Source organism: Oncorhynchus keta, chromosome 18 (assembly GCF_023373465.1).
Source record: "Oncorhynchus keta strain PuntledgeMale-10-30-2019 chromosome 18, Oket_V2, whole genome shotgun sequence".
NCBI classification, from domain to species: domain Eukaryota; kingdom Metazoa; phylum Chordata; class Actinopteri; order Salmoniformes; family Salmonidae; genus Oncorhynchus; species Oncorhynchus keta.
In genome coordinates this window covers 19,485,802-19,503,734 of record NC_068438.1, presented here as the reverse complement: position 1 = coordinate 19,503,734, position 17,933 = coordinate 19,485,802, and the positions used below count along the sequence as shown (strand labels likewise).

The 17,933-nt window shown below is 41.2% G+C and overlaps 1 protein-coding gene across 1 annotated transcript; it reads left to right on the top strand.

Moving 5' to 3' along the window:
* Window positions 1-6,021: 6,021 nt before the first annotated feature.
* Window positions 6,022-17,067, top strand: LOC118372746 (exonuclease V-like). Its single transcript, XM_035758732.2, has 6 exons — window positions 6,022-6,335; window positions 6,619-6,796; window positions 7,924-8,165; window positions 8,412-8,519; window positions 8,639-8,811; window positions 13,445-17,067. Exons 1-6 carry the CDS (start codon window positions 6,242-6,244, stop codon window positions 13,967-13,969), a joined length of 1,320 nt encoding a protein of 439 aa, XP_035614625.1. The 5' UTR covers window positions 6,022-6,241; the 3' UTR covers window positions 13,970-17,067.
* Window positions 17,068-17,933: the final 866 nt, after the last annotated feature.

The window sequence follows — 17,933 nt, the reverse complement described above, 5'->3', positions numbered from 1 at the left end:
AAATGGGTCTTCCAAATGGACAATGACCCCGGGCATACTTCCAAAGTTGTGGCAAAATGGTTTAACCTCTTGGGGCTAGGGGGCAGAATTTTCACTTTTTGATAAATAGCGTGCCCAATTTCAACCTCCTGCTACTCATGCCAAGAATATAAGATATGCATTTTATTCATAGATTTGGATAGAAAACACTCTGAAGTTTCTAAAACAGTTTGAATCATGTCTGTAAGTATAACAGAACTTATGTAGCAGGCAAAACCCAGAGGACTAACTGTTCAGAATGTTTTTTTCCTCTCTCTGTTCCCTGACCTGTCATTGCCAAGGGATATTTCTTAGGAACCTTTTTTCAGTTCCTACCGCTTCCACTGGATGTCACCAGTCTTTGGAATTTGGTTGAGATTATTCCTTTGTGCAATGAAGAAGTAGGCCAACTAGGAACTGGGTACACCTTTGTGAGTTGCGCAAGATGTGAAAAGTGGCGCTGGTTTGTTGTCATTCCTATATTGAACACAGATTGCCCCGTCTACAATTTTGATCGATTATTAACGTTTAAAAATACCTAAAGATGTATTACAAAAGTAGTTTGAAATATTTTGGCAAAGTTTATAGGCAACTTTTGAAATATTTTGTAGTGACGTTGCGTTTTTTTGTACGCAGTTTTTTCTGGATCAAACGTGCTTTATAAATGGACATTTTGGATATATATGGACGGAATTAGTCAAACAAAAGGACCAATTGTGATGTTTATCGGACATATTGGAGTGCCAACAAAAGAAGCTCATCAAAGGTAATGCATGTTGCATATTTTATTTCAGCGTTTTGTGTAGCGCCTGCAGGGTTGAAATATGCTAACCCCTTTGTTTACTGCTTGTGCAGATGGTGCAGACTATCAGATAATAGCTTCTTATGCTTTCGCCGAAAAGCATTTTTAAAATCTCACACGTTGGCTGGATTCACAACGAGTGTAGCTTTAATTGAGTATCTTACATGTGTGATTTAATGAAAGTTTGAATTTTATAGTATTTTATTTGAATCTATCCCAAGTTAAACAATTTAAAGGCAATGTTACCATACACTCAATTAGTATGTAAACTTCTGACCCACTGGGAATGTGATGAAAGAAATAAAAGCTGAAATAAATTATTCTCTCTACTATTATTCTGACATTTCCCATTCTTAAAATAAAGTGGTGATCCTAACTGACCTAAAACAGGGAATTTTTACTTGGATTAAATGTCAGAAATTGTGAAACTTAGTTCAATGTATTTGGTTAAGGTGTATGTAAACTTCAGACTTCAACTGTATGTGTACTGTAGCTAAGAAAGTAATACTAAATGTATGTTGTGTGGTAAGCTGTTAGTAGCCCATGTGCCTCACCCTAATAATTTGTCCCCTTTAATAATAATCATTTTTCCCCTTTAGAGAATTGTAGCCAATCAAAAGAGCTTCCATTGTCTGCTTATATGCCCCCTTTATTTATCCTACGGTTCTGACTTTGTGTACAGGGAGAATACTGCAAGAACGGCCCATGTTCTGAATTCTATTGCTGTACATTTCAAAAGTGCTGAACAAATTGTTATATTGACTACGTTCATCCCAGCTCGCGCATTAATGTCTTAATCGAAATTACGGCTTGCCTCTTATCCACTCGTTGTCCCCTTATGTCCTAGTTTGTAAACTCAAGAAAAAAAGAAACGTCCCTTTTTCAGGTCCCTGTCTTTCAAAGATCATTTGTAAAAATCCAAATAACTTCACAGATCTTCATTGTAAAGGGTTTAAACACTGTTTTCCATGCTTGTTCAATGAACCATAAACAATTAATGAACATGCACCTGTGGAACAGTCGTTAAGACACTAACAGCTTACAGAAGGTAGGCAATTAAGGTCACGGTTATGAAAACGTAGGACACTAAAGTGTCTTTTCTACTGACTCTGAAAAACACCAAAAGAAAGATGCCCAGAATCCCTGCTCATCTGCGTGAACGTGCCTTAGTAATGCTGCAAGGAGGCATGAGGACTGCAGATGTGGCCAGGGCAATAAATTGCAATGTCCGTACTGTGAGACGCCTAAGAGAGGGAGACAGGATAGACAGCTGATCATCCTCGCAGTGGCAGACCACGTGTAACAACACCTGCACAGGATCGGTACATCCGAACATCACACCTGTGGGCCAGGTACATGATGGCAACAACAACTTCCCGAGTTACACCAAGAACGCACAATCCCTCCATCAGTGCTCAGACTGTCCACAATAGGCTGAGAGAGGCTGGACTGAGGGCTTGTAGGCCTTTTGTAAGGCAGGACCTCACCAGACATCACTGGCAACAACGTCACCTTTGGGCACAAACCCACCGTCGCTGGACCAGACAGGACTGGCAAAAAGTGCACGACATCCTCCTCCCTCATGTGGTACCCTTCCTGCAGGCTCATCCTGACATGACCCTCCAGCATGACAATGCCACCAGCCATACTGCTCGTTCTGTGTGTGATTTCCTGCAAGACAGGAATGTCAGTGTTCTGCCATGGCCAGCGAAGAGCTTGGATCTCCATCCCATTGAGCACGTCTGGGACATGTTGGATCGGAGGGTGAGGGCTAGGGCCATTCCCTCCAGAAATGTCCGGGAACTTGCAGGTGCCTTGGTGGAAGAGTGGGGTAACATCTCACAGCAATAACTGGCAAATTGGGTGCAGTCAATGAGGAGGAGATGAACTGCTGTACTTAATGCAGCTGGTGGCCACACCAGATACTGACTGTTACTTTTGATTTTGACCCCCCCTTTGTTCAGGGACACATTATTCAATTTCTGTTAGTCACATGTCTGTGGAACTTGTTCAGTTTATGTCTCAGTTGTTGAATCTTGTTATGCTCATGCAAATATTTACACATGTTAGTTAAGTTTGCTGAAAATAAACGCAGTTGACAGTAAGATGACATTTCTTTTTTTGCTGAGTTTACATATCAATTGTCAGAGTAGAAACCACATTTGTTTAAGCAAGTCAGACATATCCGTTATCTGTTTTTAAAATGCATTAAATGAGACTGAATTAACTGTTTTGCTGCCAGACAAGGCTCTTCTGACAGCCATGTGTAGCCGTGGTTAGGTGTTGGGACTTTGCTGTTGGGACTCTTCTGTTGAGACAGCTTTACATTGCCTTGCAAAAGTATACACCCCCTTGGTGTTTTTCATATTTTGTTGCATTACAACCTGAATTTAAATGGATTTGTATTTGTATTTCATGTTATGGACATACACAAAATAGTCCAAATTGGTGAAGTGAAATTAAAATAATTACTTGTTTCAAAGAATTTAAAAAAAATACAAAACTGAAAAGTGGTGCGTGCATATCTAGTCACCCCCTTTGCAATGATGCCCCTAAATAAGATCTGATGCAACCAATTAGCTTCAGAAGTCACATAATGAATTAAAGTCCACCTGTGTGCAATCTAAGTGTCACATGATCTCAGTATATATACACTTGTTCTGAAAGGCCCCAGTGTCTGAATAGCACTAAGCAAGGACCACCACCACTATGAAGACCAATGAGCTTGCCAAACAGGTGAGGGACAAAGTTGTGGAGAAGTACAGATCAGGGTTGGGTTATAAAAAGATATCAGAAACTTTGAACATCTCATGGAGCACCATTAAATCATTTTTTTAAAAGAATATGGCACCACAACACACCTGCTCAGAGAGGGCTGTCCACCAAAACTTTAAAAAATCCCAGTGACTAGGTGTGCCAAGCTTATAGAGACACCCCAAGAGACTTGCAGCTGTAATTGCTGCAAAAGGTGGCTCTGCAAAGTATTGCCTTTTGGGGGTGAATAGTTATGCATGCTCAAGTTCTGGTTTTTTTTTTGTCTTATTTCTTGTTTGTCACAATCCCAAAAATATTTTGCATCTTCAAAGTGTTAGGCATGTTGTGTAAATTAAATGATACAAACCCCCCAAAAACCATTTTAATTCTAGGTTGTAAGGCAACAAAATAGGAAAAATGCCAAGGGGGGTGAATACTTTCGCAAGGCCCTAACAGTTTGTGCACACTGTTTGTCAATGTTGTAGTCCAATTAATGTATTATTTAGTGTTGGTTAGTGGCTTTGCTGGGTTTGCCCCACTGAGATGTACATGTCACTGGAAATCGTGCACAAAGAACGGATAGATATACAGGTTCTTAGACTTGCTTTCAATGAGTGACAGATCTATAACTGCATTTCTATATTAATTTGGTCAGATCGCCTAAAGTTACATATTGCAACTTTAACAAAAATCTATGACAAACATTAAACAGATCCGTTTTGGGGTTACAATGATAACGTTATGGTAAAACAGTTGTGGGTAGGCCCATAGGCTTACGCTGGGCATTTAAAACTAGATTTTGTGAGCATCAAACCAACCTGGTTCATCGCCAGAGTTTAAAGGCGAGCTCTGACCATTTCTCGTAGATCCACGCTTCTTTTTATATTTTTTGTCCTTTCTCTTGCTGTCCTTTTATTTGAAAGAAACAATGGTTTACTTGACCCTGGTCAGTCGACTGCTCTTCCCTCAGCTAAAGGCTGGCAGACTCAACGGTTAACCCGTCAACTTCTAGTGAGTCTTTGTTTTCATTTGAACAATTTACTATCTGTGATAGTAAAAAAAAACCATCCACTGAGGCTATGCTTGATCCATTTCTGCTGCAGATCTCTGCTCCCTGATTGCTAAATCATTAACCCATATTTTTAACCTGGTGATTATGTCTGGTACTATCCCCAAGGTTTGGAAGGTGGCCCTTGTGACCTAAAAAATCATCCTATTTCTAAACTTTCTTGCCTAGCTAAAATATGAAAATCCTTGATTAATTCTCAGCTAAGATCTTTCTTATCTTTGAAATGTATTTTAAATGTACAGACCAGATCATAGCACACATAGCAGATCATATCTCTGCTGCATCCCTAGTTATAAACGAAGTGGCTTACTGTATGGCTAAAAGGCAACATTGTGCTGCCCTCTGCATTGACCTGTCAGACTTTTGATACTGTTGATCATTCACTGCTAATTCAGAGGCCTTCCTCAATTGGCCTAGACAGGCTGCATGTAACTGGTGTACTGATGGTGTTAAATCAAGTTTCTGGATATTGGCCCTTTTTCATGTCATGAAAACATGGCCATGTATCAACCTACATTTATAAAGCCCTTTTACAAAATGTCCGACTGTACTGAACATCTTTACTAAACTTTAAACCGGAGTTACCACACTCAGTCTCAGGGATAGTTAACTCTGGAAACTCCTTTGGTCTCTACTGAGTTGGGTAAATCAGCTTTTACTTTTCTTGCACCTTTATTTGTGGAACAATCTTCAAAATGTTCTTAAATGTGGTGTTTTGGTGCCTTTGGGGGCAATTCAGAAGGCTGATTGAGGACCTTGTTACTGATGAATATTGTAATTACTTTGCCACCATGGCCTATTTATTTCCTTACCTCATTTGCACTCACTGTATATTTTATTTTGTTCTACTGTATTATTGACTGTGTTTTGTTTATTCCATGTGTAACTCTGTATGTGTCGAATTGCTACGCTTTATCTTGGCCAGGTCGCAGTTGCAACTGAGAACTTGTTCTCAACTAGCCTACCTGGTTAAATAAAGGTAAAATTAATGTGTTTGTTTTTTTTATGACCATGTTCTTTCTCCTTGCATTTTGTATTTATATTGATGTGTGTATTTTCTGTAATTCAGGGCTCATCTGTAAATTTAAAAAACAACCCTGGGGTCAGTATGACTCCTTTAACCTTATTTGTTTTATTTTATTTTTTAAAACAATTCTACCATCGCTCGCGTTGGTAGACGTCAACGCTTCCCGACTCCATACCACCGTATCAACGTTTATGCTGTGTTTCATTCTCTACGGACTCTTGGGCTAAGTCGATACAACATCAAACTATTGATAGTTTTATTTTGATACATTGTTTGTCAACTGCTTTATATCGAAGCATACATAGATGGCACTACACGTTATACAACGTATAAAACAAGACACCATATTTTGTTCCAATAACCAATCGCTGCAACACTAGTTACTCGCATGTGATCCTCCACAGAAACGAACCAATGAGACACTATCTAAACAATACTGACGTCAATGAGAGGTGTGACTTCACTAACAAGTCTGGGCAAAACAACTGCGTAATACAATTGTCTATTGTCAGGTCCAATAGTGAACATTATTTGACTGTCTTAGTCTAGTAATGCACTTTCACTTTTTACAATGAATTCAAAAACAAATCCAAGGGACGATCCATTAGATGACGGGTGTGATATAAGCAATGCACAACTCATCAGGATACTTTCGGAGCATCTCGGTGAGTATGACTGCTTATTGAAATGTTTGCTAACAACATTCCTAGACGAGATGCATGCCCAATGGGATTATTGAATACTATTAACTGTTTTCATTAACCGTATTCTCTGCTCTTCTGTATCCTATGCCTGAATGTATATTACAGCAATACAGTGCCATAGTTTATATCCTACATTTTAAAAAGTTGTCCATAGGTCAATCTATACAGTTAATAAAATACATTAACTATTACTTCTCTGAAGTTTCCTTACTACAGTATCTTTCTTATATTCCATCTACTCTAGCCCCTTCTGACCAACCCAGTTTGACTCCCCCTGCTGGTACCAGTCTGACTCCTGGTGGTACCAGTACCAGTTTGAGCGCTGGTGCTGATCAACACAGTCCGACACTGGGTGTGTGTGTGGTCAATGATGGCCAGTCCCTTGCCAAGGAGGAGAGAATCAAAGGTCAAATTAAGAAACGGTAAACCCATTCATGTATATTATGCAAAGTTTAACAGTTCTCAACACTGCCGAATTACTGGGTCATACAGCTGCAAAGACGAAGCATGATTACACAAGCACATATATTTATAACCTACTAATAGGCGGGGTCAACTCCTTACACATCTAGACAGCCTGCATCTCTGTAGCTCTGCAGGAACTTAATTGGTTCCTCTCACTGAAGTCATGGCTCAGCCTGATGCTTGAACCTAGGTGTAAAAGTGTGTGTGAGATCGGACTGTTGTGGTGGGCCCCTCTGGTCGCCCTCCCAGAGGTTGCTTCTCACTTCATATGTTGATTGAAGTCCTCGCTCCTCCCTAGTTCTGCAGCTGGCCTGCCTTAGTCTCTAACTATTAACCCTCCCTCTTTAGAAACATGGGACAGAATATTAACTTTCTGAACTTCCCCTTGTCTCCCACCCTCCATACACCTAATTCCTATCCACCCTTCATTGACCACATATACATTCCTTATACATTTAATCAATAAGTTATATTAATGGTAACAGGAATAACAATATTTCAAGCTAGAATCCAACAGATGATTTTGTGCAACCTAGAGGGGGGCAACATAGATGGGATCAGCAACTTCTGTTCTGTGTGTGAGGGATGATTAACAGCTCCTGTCTGTGTGTGTGCGAGAGAGGGATGATTAACAGCTCCTGTCTGTGTGTGCGTGTACATTAGGGCTGAGAATGGCCAGGGACATCATAATGATATTATCACGATACTTAGGTGCCGATACGATATGTATTGCAATTCTCACGATTCTATATGTATTGTTCACTATACAGTATGTCTCTCTGCAGAGAGACGAGAGCCATGATAAAAAAATTAGTTTTAATCAGTCATGGAAATAAAAGTGCTGAAAACATGTTGGCTCACTATTTAAAAAGATGGAGAACAAGCTACTGTACAGGATGAAAAATACCCTCTTTTTGACAAAGGTACAGCTATCTAGCGCTAGCTAACGCTACCTAGCTTAAAATATTTGTTTTACAAATTGATACTTGGAGTCAAAGTATCAATATCATCCAAAATAATATTGCGATATGTAACGATCAATGTATTTTTTATTCCCCCCATTACCAATGTGTCCGTCCATCAGGGGTCACATGGTCGTGGCCCCGTTCGAGAGGCTGAGCAACAATATGAGCACTTTTACCCTGTCAGTCCCAGACCAGAGTCCAATGGAGAGGTTCAGTAAGCATCACCTGAATGTTACTCAGCTGTGTGAGCAGTCATGGTGTGAAATTAAAGTGGTCTATGGGTTCCTCAAGCCTCATATGAAGAGGAGAGAGATGAGAAGGACTGCAGTGATGACAGGGGCCAGTATTCATCTTGCTAGAGGTAAGCAGCATGTTGTGCCCTAGAAAGTAATTATACATTTCCATAACCATAATGAACTACTTCATGAGCCAATCCTGAATGGAAGGTCATTGGCCCATAGACTGTTTTCATGTAACAAGTAATTTTGTAACTTCAACTTTCCCATAACATAAATCATTGTGTTTTCATGTGTAGGCTTGATCTCTTTATGGATGATGTGGAGGTAGTTAGTGAACCTATTTCCTGTCCTTATATATATGTGTCTAGAACTGGAGGCAAACCCAGATGCTGTGACTGTGGTTGTTCATACCAGAGAGGACAGGGAAGCCTTGAAACTCATCAACCTGATACAGATGGTCCCAGCTCTGGAGGCAGGTATGGTGGTACTGATCAGGTTTGATAGAGTACACTAAATATGATCATACTGTAATGATGACAAAAGATGATAAACTGTTGCAAATAGCCATCTCAGAATCTGTTTGTGTGTTTCCCAGGCCAGCTTGTACGGGAGTTTCCAGTGTTAGGTGTGTTGGATGGGGTGTTTTTCCTGGGTGTGGTTGATGAGCTGTATTGTAGTAAGTCTGGGGATCTGGTCCTGAGTGAACTGAAGACCCGCAGTCACAACTCCCTGCCGCATCCTGCCCAGGCCAAGGGACACTCTCTACAGGTAGGCACCACAAAGTGCCGGTCCAGCCAATAAATGGCATAAGAGGCCGCTAGCGGGACTGTCATGCCAAAAACTGTCCCCCTCTGCGTCACAATGAGATTCGATCAACTATTAGTGTCCATTGCTATATCAACGGTGTGATGTCCTAATGATTTGAATTTTGGAGATCATTACATCCTAAATTGTCATTTTTATCATCGCTATGCAAACACCCGGCTAGAATTTCTCTGAATGTTGTGCCTCTTGTCGATCAGTGGTGCCTTCATAGTACTTCGCCTGGTTGGAAAGATAAAATAAAGTCTTCTTGAGGGAGGGATGCCATTGAAGTGCAAGCTACATACTCAAACTGGACAGAAAGCTACAATAACGGGTACTATAATAGCTAGCTAAATATAACTGGTTAGCTAGCCCGCTATTGTAGCTGGCTAGCTGACTTATTTATTTAACCTTTTATTTAACTAGGCAAGTCAGTTAAGGACAAATTGTTATTTACAATGATGGCCTACCAAAAGACCTCCTGCAAGGACGGGGGCTGGGATTAAAAATCAAACAATTATAAATATTTATATATATATATATATGACAAGAGACAACACAACTACATAGAGACCAAAGACAACATAGCAAGAAAAACATGACAACACAACATGACAACAATATGGTAGCAACACATGGTAGTAGCACAAAACATGGTACAAACATTATTGGGCAAGAAGGTAGAAGCAAAGCAGCCACAACTGTCAGTAAGAGTGTCCATGATTGAGTCTTTGAATGAAGAGATGGAGATACAACTGTCCAGTTTGAGATTTTGTTACAGCTCGTTCCAGTCACTTGCTGCAGTGAACTGAAAAGAGGAGCGACACAGGGATGTGTGAGCTTTGGGGACCTTTAACAGAATGTGACTGGCAGAATGGGTGTTGTGGAGGATGAAGGCTGCTGTAGATATCTCAGATAGGGGTGAGTGAGGCCTAAGAGGGTTTTATAAATAAGCATCAACAAGTGGGTATTGTGACTATACACAGATTACCAATTTACAGAGTAGTATAGAGTGCAGTGATGTGTCCTATAAGGAGCATTGGTGGCAAATCTGATGGCCAAATGGTAAAGAACATCTAGTTGCTCGAGAGCACCCTTAACTGCCGACCCATAAATGAAGTCTCTGTAATCTAGCATGGGATGGATGGTAATCTGAAACAGGGTTAGTTTGGCAGCTGGGGTGAAAGGGGAGCGATTATGATAGAGGAAACCAAGTCTAGATTTAACTTTAGCCTGCAGCTTTGATATTTGCTGAGAGAAGGACAGTGTACCGTCAAGCCATACTCCCAAGTACTTGTATGAGGTGACTACCTCAAGCTCTAAACCCTCAGAGGTAGTAATCACACCTGTGGGGAGAGGGGCATTCCTCTTACCAAACCACATGACTTGGTTTTTGTTAGGTGTTCAGCACAAGGTTAAGGGTAGAGCAAGCTTGTTGGACACTAAGAAAGGTTTGTTATAGAGCATTTAACACACAATCCGATGGAGGGGCCAGCTGAGTATAAGACTATCTGCATATAAATGGATGAGAGAGCTTCCTACTACCTGAGCTATGTTGATGTAAATTGAGAAGATTGTGGGGCCTAGGATCGAGCCTTGGGGTATTTCTCTTGGTGATAGGCAGTGGCTGAGACAGCCGATTTTCTGAATTCATGCACTCTTTGAGAGATGTAGTTAGCAATCCAGGCCAAAGACCCCTCAGACACCAATACTTAGTCAATACCCACAAGAATGCAATGGTCTACTGTATCAAAAGCTTTGGCCAAGTGAATATAAATAGCAGTACAACATTGCTTAGAATCAAGGGCAATGGTGACATCATTGAGGACCTATAAGGTTGCAGTGATGCGTCCATAACCTGAGAAGAAACCACATTACATACCCGAGAGAATACTATAGATATCAAGAAAGCCGGTCAGTTGATTATTGACAAGTTTTTCCAACACTTGATAAACAGGGCAAAATAGAAATAGGCCTATAACAGTTCGGACCAGCTTGATCTCACCCTTTAAATAAAGAACAAATTGGCTGCCTTCCAAGCAATTGGAACCTCACCAGAAAGGTGAGACAGGCTTGGTGATGACAGGGGCAGCAACCTTAAAGAAGGGTCTAAACATCTGACCCAGATGTTTTTTTGGGGTCAGGTTTAAGGAGCTCCTTTAGCACCTCGAACTCAGTGACTGCCTGTAGGGAGAAACTTTGTAGCGGGGCAGGGGGAAAAGAGGGAGATTAGGAAATGTTGGATGAGCAAGGAAGCATGGCTGAGTCAAATATGAATCCTGACTTAATGAAGTGGTGATTAAAGAGGTCAGCCATGTGCTTCTTGTCAGTGACAACCACCTCATCAACATTAAGGGACATGGGTAGCTGTGAGGAGGAGGGTTTATTCTACAGGTCTTTAACCATTTTCTAGAACATCTTGGGGTTAGACCCAGAGAGGGAGAACTGCTCCTTAAAGTAACTAACTTTGGCCTTCCAGATAGCCTGAGTGCACATACTTCTCATTTGCTTGAATAAGAGCCAGTCAGCCTGCGAATGCGTGTGCCGAGCCTTTCGCCAAATGCAATTCTTGAGGTGGAGTAACTCTGCAAGATCATGGTTGAACCAAGGGCTGAACTTGTTTTTAATTCTAGATGTCTTTATGGGGGCATGTTTGTTAACAATACCACTGAAAATATGAAAAGAGAAGGTCCAAGCATCTTCGACAGAGGGTATCAAGCTGATTTTATACAATTTTAAAGAGGCCAGTTCATGAAGGCTTGCTCATTAAAGTTTTTTAGCAAGCCTTTGTGGCAAATCAGGACAGGTCGTTTCACTGAGCAGCCATTACGAACACAGGCTGTAAAACAGTGATCACTAAGGTATCATTTTGGTGTTTTCTGTAATGACCGATCAGGATTATTTGTGAGGATAACATTGAAGAGAGTAGCATTTTCTGGGGTTTTGGAGTCACAAAGATTTAGGGAGTACCATTGCTTTAGGACTTGGTGAGGTGGTTTAAGCATGTCCCAGTTTAGCAGCCCTAAACTGGGACATGCTTAAACCACCTGACCAAGTCCTAAGGTACAGGCCGGTGCTGATGGAGGACATTAGCACCTAGCAACAGTCAACAATAAGCTATTTGAAAGTTTAATGCTTAAAACCAGCAAATCAAATTGTTTGGGGACAGACTTTGTGGATTCAACCGAACACTGAAGGTGATCTTTGGTAAAGATTGCCACTCCCCCACCTTAGGAAGATCTGTCTTGCTTGAAAAAGGTTAACCTTTCTGGTTATAACATCGGTATTCAAAACACTCTTCCTTGACCACATCTCAGTAATGACCAACACATCTGGATTGGAGCTGTGAACCCACACTTTCAATTGATCCATTTTAGGTAATAAGCTTCTAGTGTTAAAGTGCAGAAAACTCAGTGAATGGTCTTTGAACAGCAGGAGGGGGCTTCAAAGACTCCTGCCACTTGTTGGTCCCAAAGACAACACCTTTTACTTCACACCTCAGTACTAATTGAAGTTGTGTCTGGCATTCAGTCCCCATAAACTCTGTTCCAGGTTGGATGGTGTCCTCAGGCCTCTGCTGTTTGTTTGCTAGAACACCCCCTGTATAGCTTGGAAAAAGGGAACCTTGGTAGAGGTAATTGCCATTCTGTGGAGGGTAGCATCCTGCATATGTCCCTGCTGAAAAATTCAAGTTTATCTAACTCCAAATCTATCATTTTGTAAAAAATGTTGAATTATGTGAGAGCTCACATGCAGCTGTGTCTCTCTGAGGGAGGTGGGTGACTCGGCAGGCTGAGGTAAATTAGGACAGTAGCTAGCAACGTCAATCTGAAAACGGGTTACAATTTTTCTTCCAATTAACAAAGTGTGTTCTCTTTTCAGTCCTCTGAAGCAGAAGGTAGTCAGCAGGTGTCACCGTCAAAAATACCGTCCTTGGAGAGCAATTCTGAGGTATTCATTTTGCGTGGACTGAGTGAGCGCTTATGAGGTGAACTAGAACTACCCGCGTCCTCCTTCATTCGCGACCTCTACGAGGTAAAATAGAGCCAAGCAACCAGTATAGCAATGGACGCTTTGGTTCATTACGTAATCGGGTCAGAATTTCGCAAGTTCAAGCAACAGCCCTTGCAACAGAAGCTAGAACTCATTGAATCCCATTGTGTGTGGGGGGACTCTTTTTGGCAGGGGGACACTATTTGGCATGACAGGCCCCCAACCATCTACACTGTAAACAAAAATCAAGTTGTTTCAACTAAATATTATTAAGTAACTGGTTCCACAACCTTTTTTTGTTTACTCAACTATATATATATATATATATATATATATATATATATATATATATATGGGACCATTATCTGCTACCTGGACTTTATTCATAATTAGTTGAAATGAGTTTTCTTTAGTGTAGCTTAGGGCCCCCAAAAGGCCCTATGCTACACTACCACACCACACACTATGTCGCTGACCTCTTTGGTGTCGCTCTCTCTGACCTTTCTCTCTCTTTCTGGTCTCTCTCATTTATCTGTCCCTCTGGTCTCTGACTCTTCTCTGATTGCTCTCTCTGATCACTTTCTCTCTCTGATCTCTCTGTCAGGTGGGTGTGTATAAGCTGCTGTTTGACTCCATGGTTCAGGGTTCTGTGAAGAGGGATCAGCTCCTCCACTTCCTCAAGCTCCGGCCCCACCAGGCCTTTGGGTCAGAGCTCCAGAGGTATGCCCAGAAATTGGGCCTCCTGGCAGTCACCTTCGGAGAGCTTGTGGACCACCTGTTGGTTGTGCTACATTTCTCTAACCTCCAGCCCATTGACAAGCTATGCCTGGAATACAGACATCAGAGCTCCGGAGTCCTCATAGGAAACAGGGAGGTAGAGTTTGAGGAGACCCAGCTAAGGGCTGAGCTCAGGGACTACCTGGCCTTCTGGAGGGGAGAGAGGGAGCCCCATGGAGTGGATATTGAGGATATAGAAGAGGCTTGGAAGTGTAGGATGTGCCCCTATGAGGAGAGCTGTGAATGGAGGAGGAATAGGTTGCAAGAGGTGATGGTTGATGGCAGTAAGAAAGCCAAATTGGATGGTTCTAAATCCGAGACTCCCAATTCAAGTTGGAGAGTCCCAAATTGAAGTTTGTCAGGTCTGAGAATCCAAAATGGGAGAGTCAAAGGTTGGACAGTCCAACAGTGGATAGCCTGACATCTGCATGACTTCCGTCATGATTATATGGGTTTACAATAGGGTTGAATAGCGGGGAGGGGCCTCCCATTCTGGGTTCGAGTCCAGGCTCTGTCGCAGCTGGCCGTGACCAGGAGACCCATGGGGCGGTGCACAATTGGCCCAGCGTCGGCCGGGTTAGGGGAGGGTTTGGTCGGCCGGGATATCCTTGTCCCATCGCGCACTAGCGACTCCTGTGGCGGGGCGGGCGCAGTGCACGCTGAACCGGGTTACCGAGATCTACTGAGATTTCCTGCCCAAACCCACTCCCTTTTCCCCGGGTAAATAACTGAGAAACCGGTAAATTAGAATACATTATTTCAGTATGATGTAAAATGGAACTGTTAAATTATACAGTTTAAGTCGGAAGTTTACGTACACTTAGGTAGGAGTTGTTAAAACTCATTTTTTTTCAACCACTCCACAAATTTCTTGTGGACAAACTATAGTTTTGGCAAGTCTGTTAGGACATCTACTGTGTGCATGACACAAGTAATTTTCCAGCAATTTTTTTACAGACAGATTATTTCACTTGTAATTCACAGTATCACAATTCCAGTGGGTCAGAAGTAGGGGTCCACCGATTAATCGGAATGGCCAATTTTTAAAATATTTTTTTACACCTTTTTATTTAACTAGGCAAGTAAGTTAATAACACGTTTTTATTTTCAATGACGGCCTTGGAACGGTGGGTTAACTGCCTTGTTTAGGAGCAGAATTACATTTTTACCTTGTCAGCTCGGGGATTCAATCTTGCAACCTTATGGTTAACTAGTCCAACGCATTAACCACCTGCCTCTCATTGCACTCCCACGAGGAGCCTACCTGTTACGCGAAAGCAGTAAGAAGCCAAGGTAAGTTGCTAGCTAGCATTAAACTTATCTTATAAAAAAACAATCAATCAATCAATCATAATCACTAGTTAACTACACATGGTTGATGATATTACTAGTTTATCTAGCGTGTCCTGCGTTGCATATAATCGATGCGGTGTGCATTTGCGGAAAAAGGACTGTCGTTGCTCCAACGTGTACCTAACCATAAACCTCAATGCCTTTCTTAAAGTCAATACACATAAGTACATATTTTTAAACCTGCATATTTAGTTAACTAAAAGAAATCCAGGTTAGCAGGCAATATTAACCAGGTGATATCGTGTCACTTGTCTTGCGTTTATTGCACACAGTCAGGGTATATGCGATAATAATAAACGTTTTGTTTTCGAAATGATAGTTTCCGGATTCGACCATATTAATGACCAAAGGCTCGTATTTCTGTGTGTTATGTTATGCTTTGATATTTGATAGAGCAGTCTGACTGAGCGGTGGTAGGCAGCAGCAGGCTCGTAAGCATTCATTCAAACAGCACTTTCGTGCGTTTTGCCAGCAGCTCTTTGCTGTGCTTCAAGCATTGAGCTATTTATGACTTCAAGTCTATCAACTCCCAAGATTAGGCTGGTGTAACCGACGTGAAATGGCTAGCTAGTTAGCGGGGTGCTAGGACTAGTTGTTCCCCTTGCTCTGCATGGGTAACACTGCATCGAGCTCAGTTAGGGGCGAGGAGAGGGACGGAAGCTATACTGTTACACTGGCAATACTAAAGTGCCTATAAGAACATCCAATAGTCAAAGGTATATGGAATACAAATGGTATAGAGAGAAATAGTCCTATAAATACTATAACTACAACCTAAAACTTCTTACCTGGGAATATTGAAGACTCATGTTAAAAGGAACCACCAGCTTTCATATGTTCTCATGTTCTGAGCAAGGAGCTTAAATGTTCTCCAACACTTTGTTTTTGCATTATTTAAACCAAATTGAACATGTTTCATTATTTGAGGCTAAATTGATTTTTATTGATGTGTTAAAATAAGTGTTCATTCAGTATTGTTGTAATTGTCATTATTACAAATTAATTTAAAAAATGGTCCGATTTAATCGGTATCGGCTTATTTTGGTCCTCCAATAATCAGTATTGGCGTTAAAATCATAATCAGTCGACCTCGAGTCAGAAGTTCACATACAAAGTTGACTGCCTTTTAAACAGCTTGAAAAATTCCAGGAAATAATGTCATGGCATTAGAAGCTCCTGATAGGCTAATTTACATAATTTGAGTCAATTGGAGATGTACCTGTGGATGTATTTCATGGCCTACCTTCAAATTCAGTGCTTCTTTGCTTGACATGGGAAAATCAAAAGAAATCAGCCAAGACCTCAGAAAAAAATTCATCCTTGGGAGCAATTTCCAAATGCCTGAAGGTACCACATTCATCTGTACAAACAATAGTAAGCAAGTATAAACACCATGGGACCACGCAGCCATCATACCGCTCAGGAAGGAGACACGTTCTGTCTGAGGTAGTCACCTGGAATGCATTTCAGATAACAGGAGTGCCTTGTTAAAAGTATATTTGTGGAATTTCTTTCCTTCTTAATGGTGGTACTGTATACCAGTTATTTATTCAGACCCATTGCCATTCAATCTTCGTGAAGAGAAATGATAGCCATCTGCATCTTATTCTAGTCCTATGTTATTCAAGCATGACATTACAATGATGGTATGGACAACACAACTTATTTCATTCAGGGGTGCAACTTTCACTGGGGGGGATTGCATTTTTGTCCCCCCCCCCAGTTTTCTCATTGCAATGTGATGCAACAGTGTGCTTTGTCGGCTGGATTTTGGACCATATGGACACCACACAGCCTGACAGACTTACTATGGAGGCCAAGCTTCTGGAAGGCTGGATTTTTTTTCTTGTTCAGTTTGTCCTTTTGTTTTTTTATCTTATGCTTGTTTATTTGCATATTTTTCCTGTAAAGCACATTGTTGCATAAAGCTTGATTTGATTTGACCAGTTTGTCATTAGTAGTTCCATTTGTTATCCTTTTTTTTCCCTTGTTTTTGTAGTAAATATTTCAGCTTTATTTTCAGTTTTTTTCCTGTAAAGCAAATTGTTGCATTCTATGTCTGAAATGTGCTGTATAAAGATTGATTTGACCAGCATAGTTCAGTGTGTATGTGTTGCCCTCTTTCACGGAGTTGTAAAAGCAAGCCGAGCAGAAACTTGCATTATGAGGTGGCTATTTGTACTATCTGACAGCGGTTGATTTTATGGAAATGTTTTGTAGCCTTTTTTTGTCCGGTTTCAACAGAAGTAAATGAACTTGGCTAGCTTTTGAGAGTTTTATCAGAGGGAATGGGCTTACCCCTTCCGCCCGCAGTTTTTCATACCGCACCCACTAGCTTTCTGTCCGACTCCCACCCGCTACCGCAAGAACTGGTCCCAAACCCAACCACAGTCCTGACATGTTATTTTAGGTGAATGTGACGCAACCCATTGCCAACCATAATCCCAACAATGTTGTGCCCTATAGGTAATATAAAATGCACAAACATAACTTGAAATAGGTTAAATTACCAGAAATTCTCACATGGCCCTTATAGCCTAGTAATACAGATAGCCTAATATATCAGTGACCTTTTATCCACCTGTGTACTTAATCAGCTTCTTGATATGCCACACCTGTGAGGTGTATGGATTATCTTGGCAAAGGAGAAACGCTCACTAACAGGGATGTAAACACATTTGTGCACAACATTTGAAAGAAATACGGTTTTTGTGTGTTTGGACAATTTCTGGGATGTTTTATTTCCGCTTATGAAACATGGGATGAACACTTTACATGGGTTTATATTTTTGTTCAGTATATTTAATAGTTTAACGTAAACTCACCCCATTCCGTACAAAAGTGCGCAACCGCAACATACAAACGAGGCGACAAAGAACTAATGGGACTGTAGCGACTGTGTTGAAGTCAAAATCGGGGGTGTGAACCAGGTTTCTATTCATGCGTTGATCGACATGGTAATG

Excerpts from the sequence above, each read along its gene's own strand:
- LOC118372746 (XM_035758732.2), top strand. The coding sequence starts at position 6,242 with ATGAATTCAAAAACAAATCCAAGGGACGATCCATTAGATGACGGGTGT. Across the intron at positions 6,797-7,923 it reads AAAGGTCAAATTAAGAAACG|GGGTCACATGGTCGTGGCCC; the intron begins GTAAACCCATTC and ends TCCGTCCATCAG. Across the intron at positions 8,166-8,411 it reads CAGTATTCATCTTGCTAGAG|AACTGGAGGCAAACCCAGAT; the intron begins GTAAGCAGCATG and ends ATATGTGTCTAG.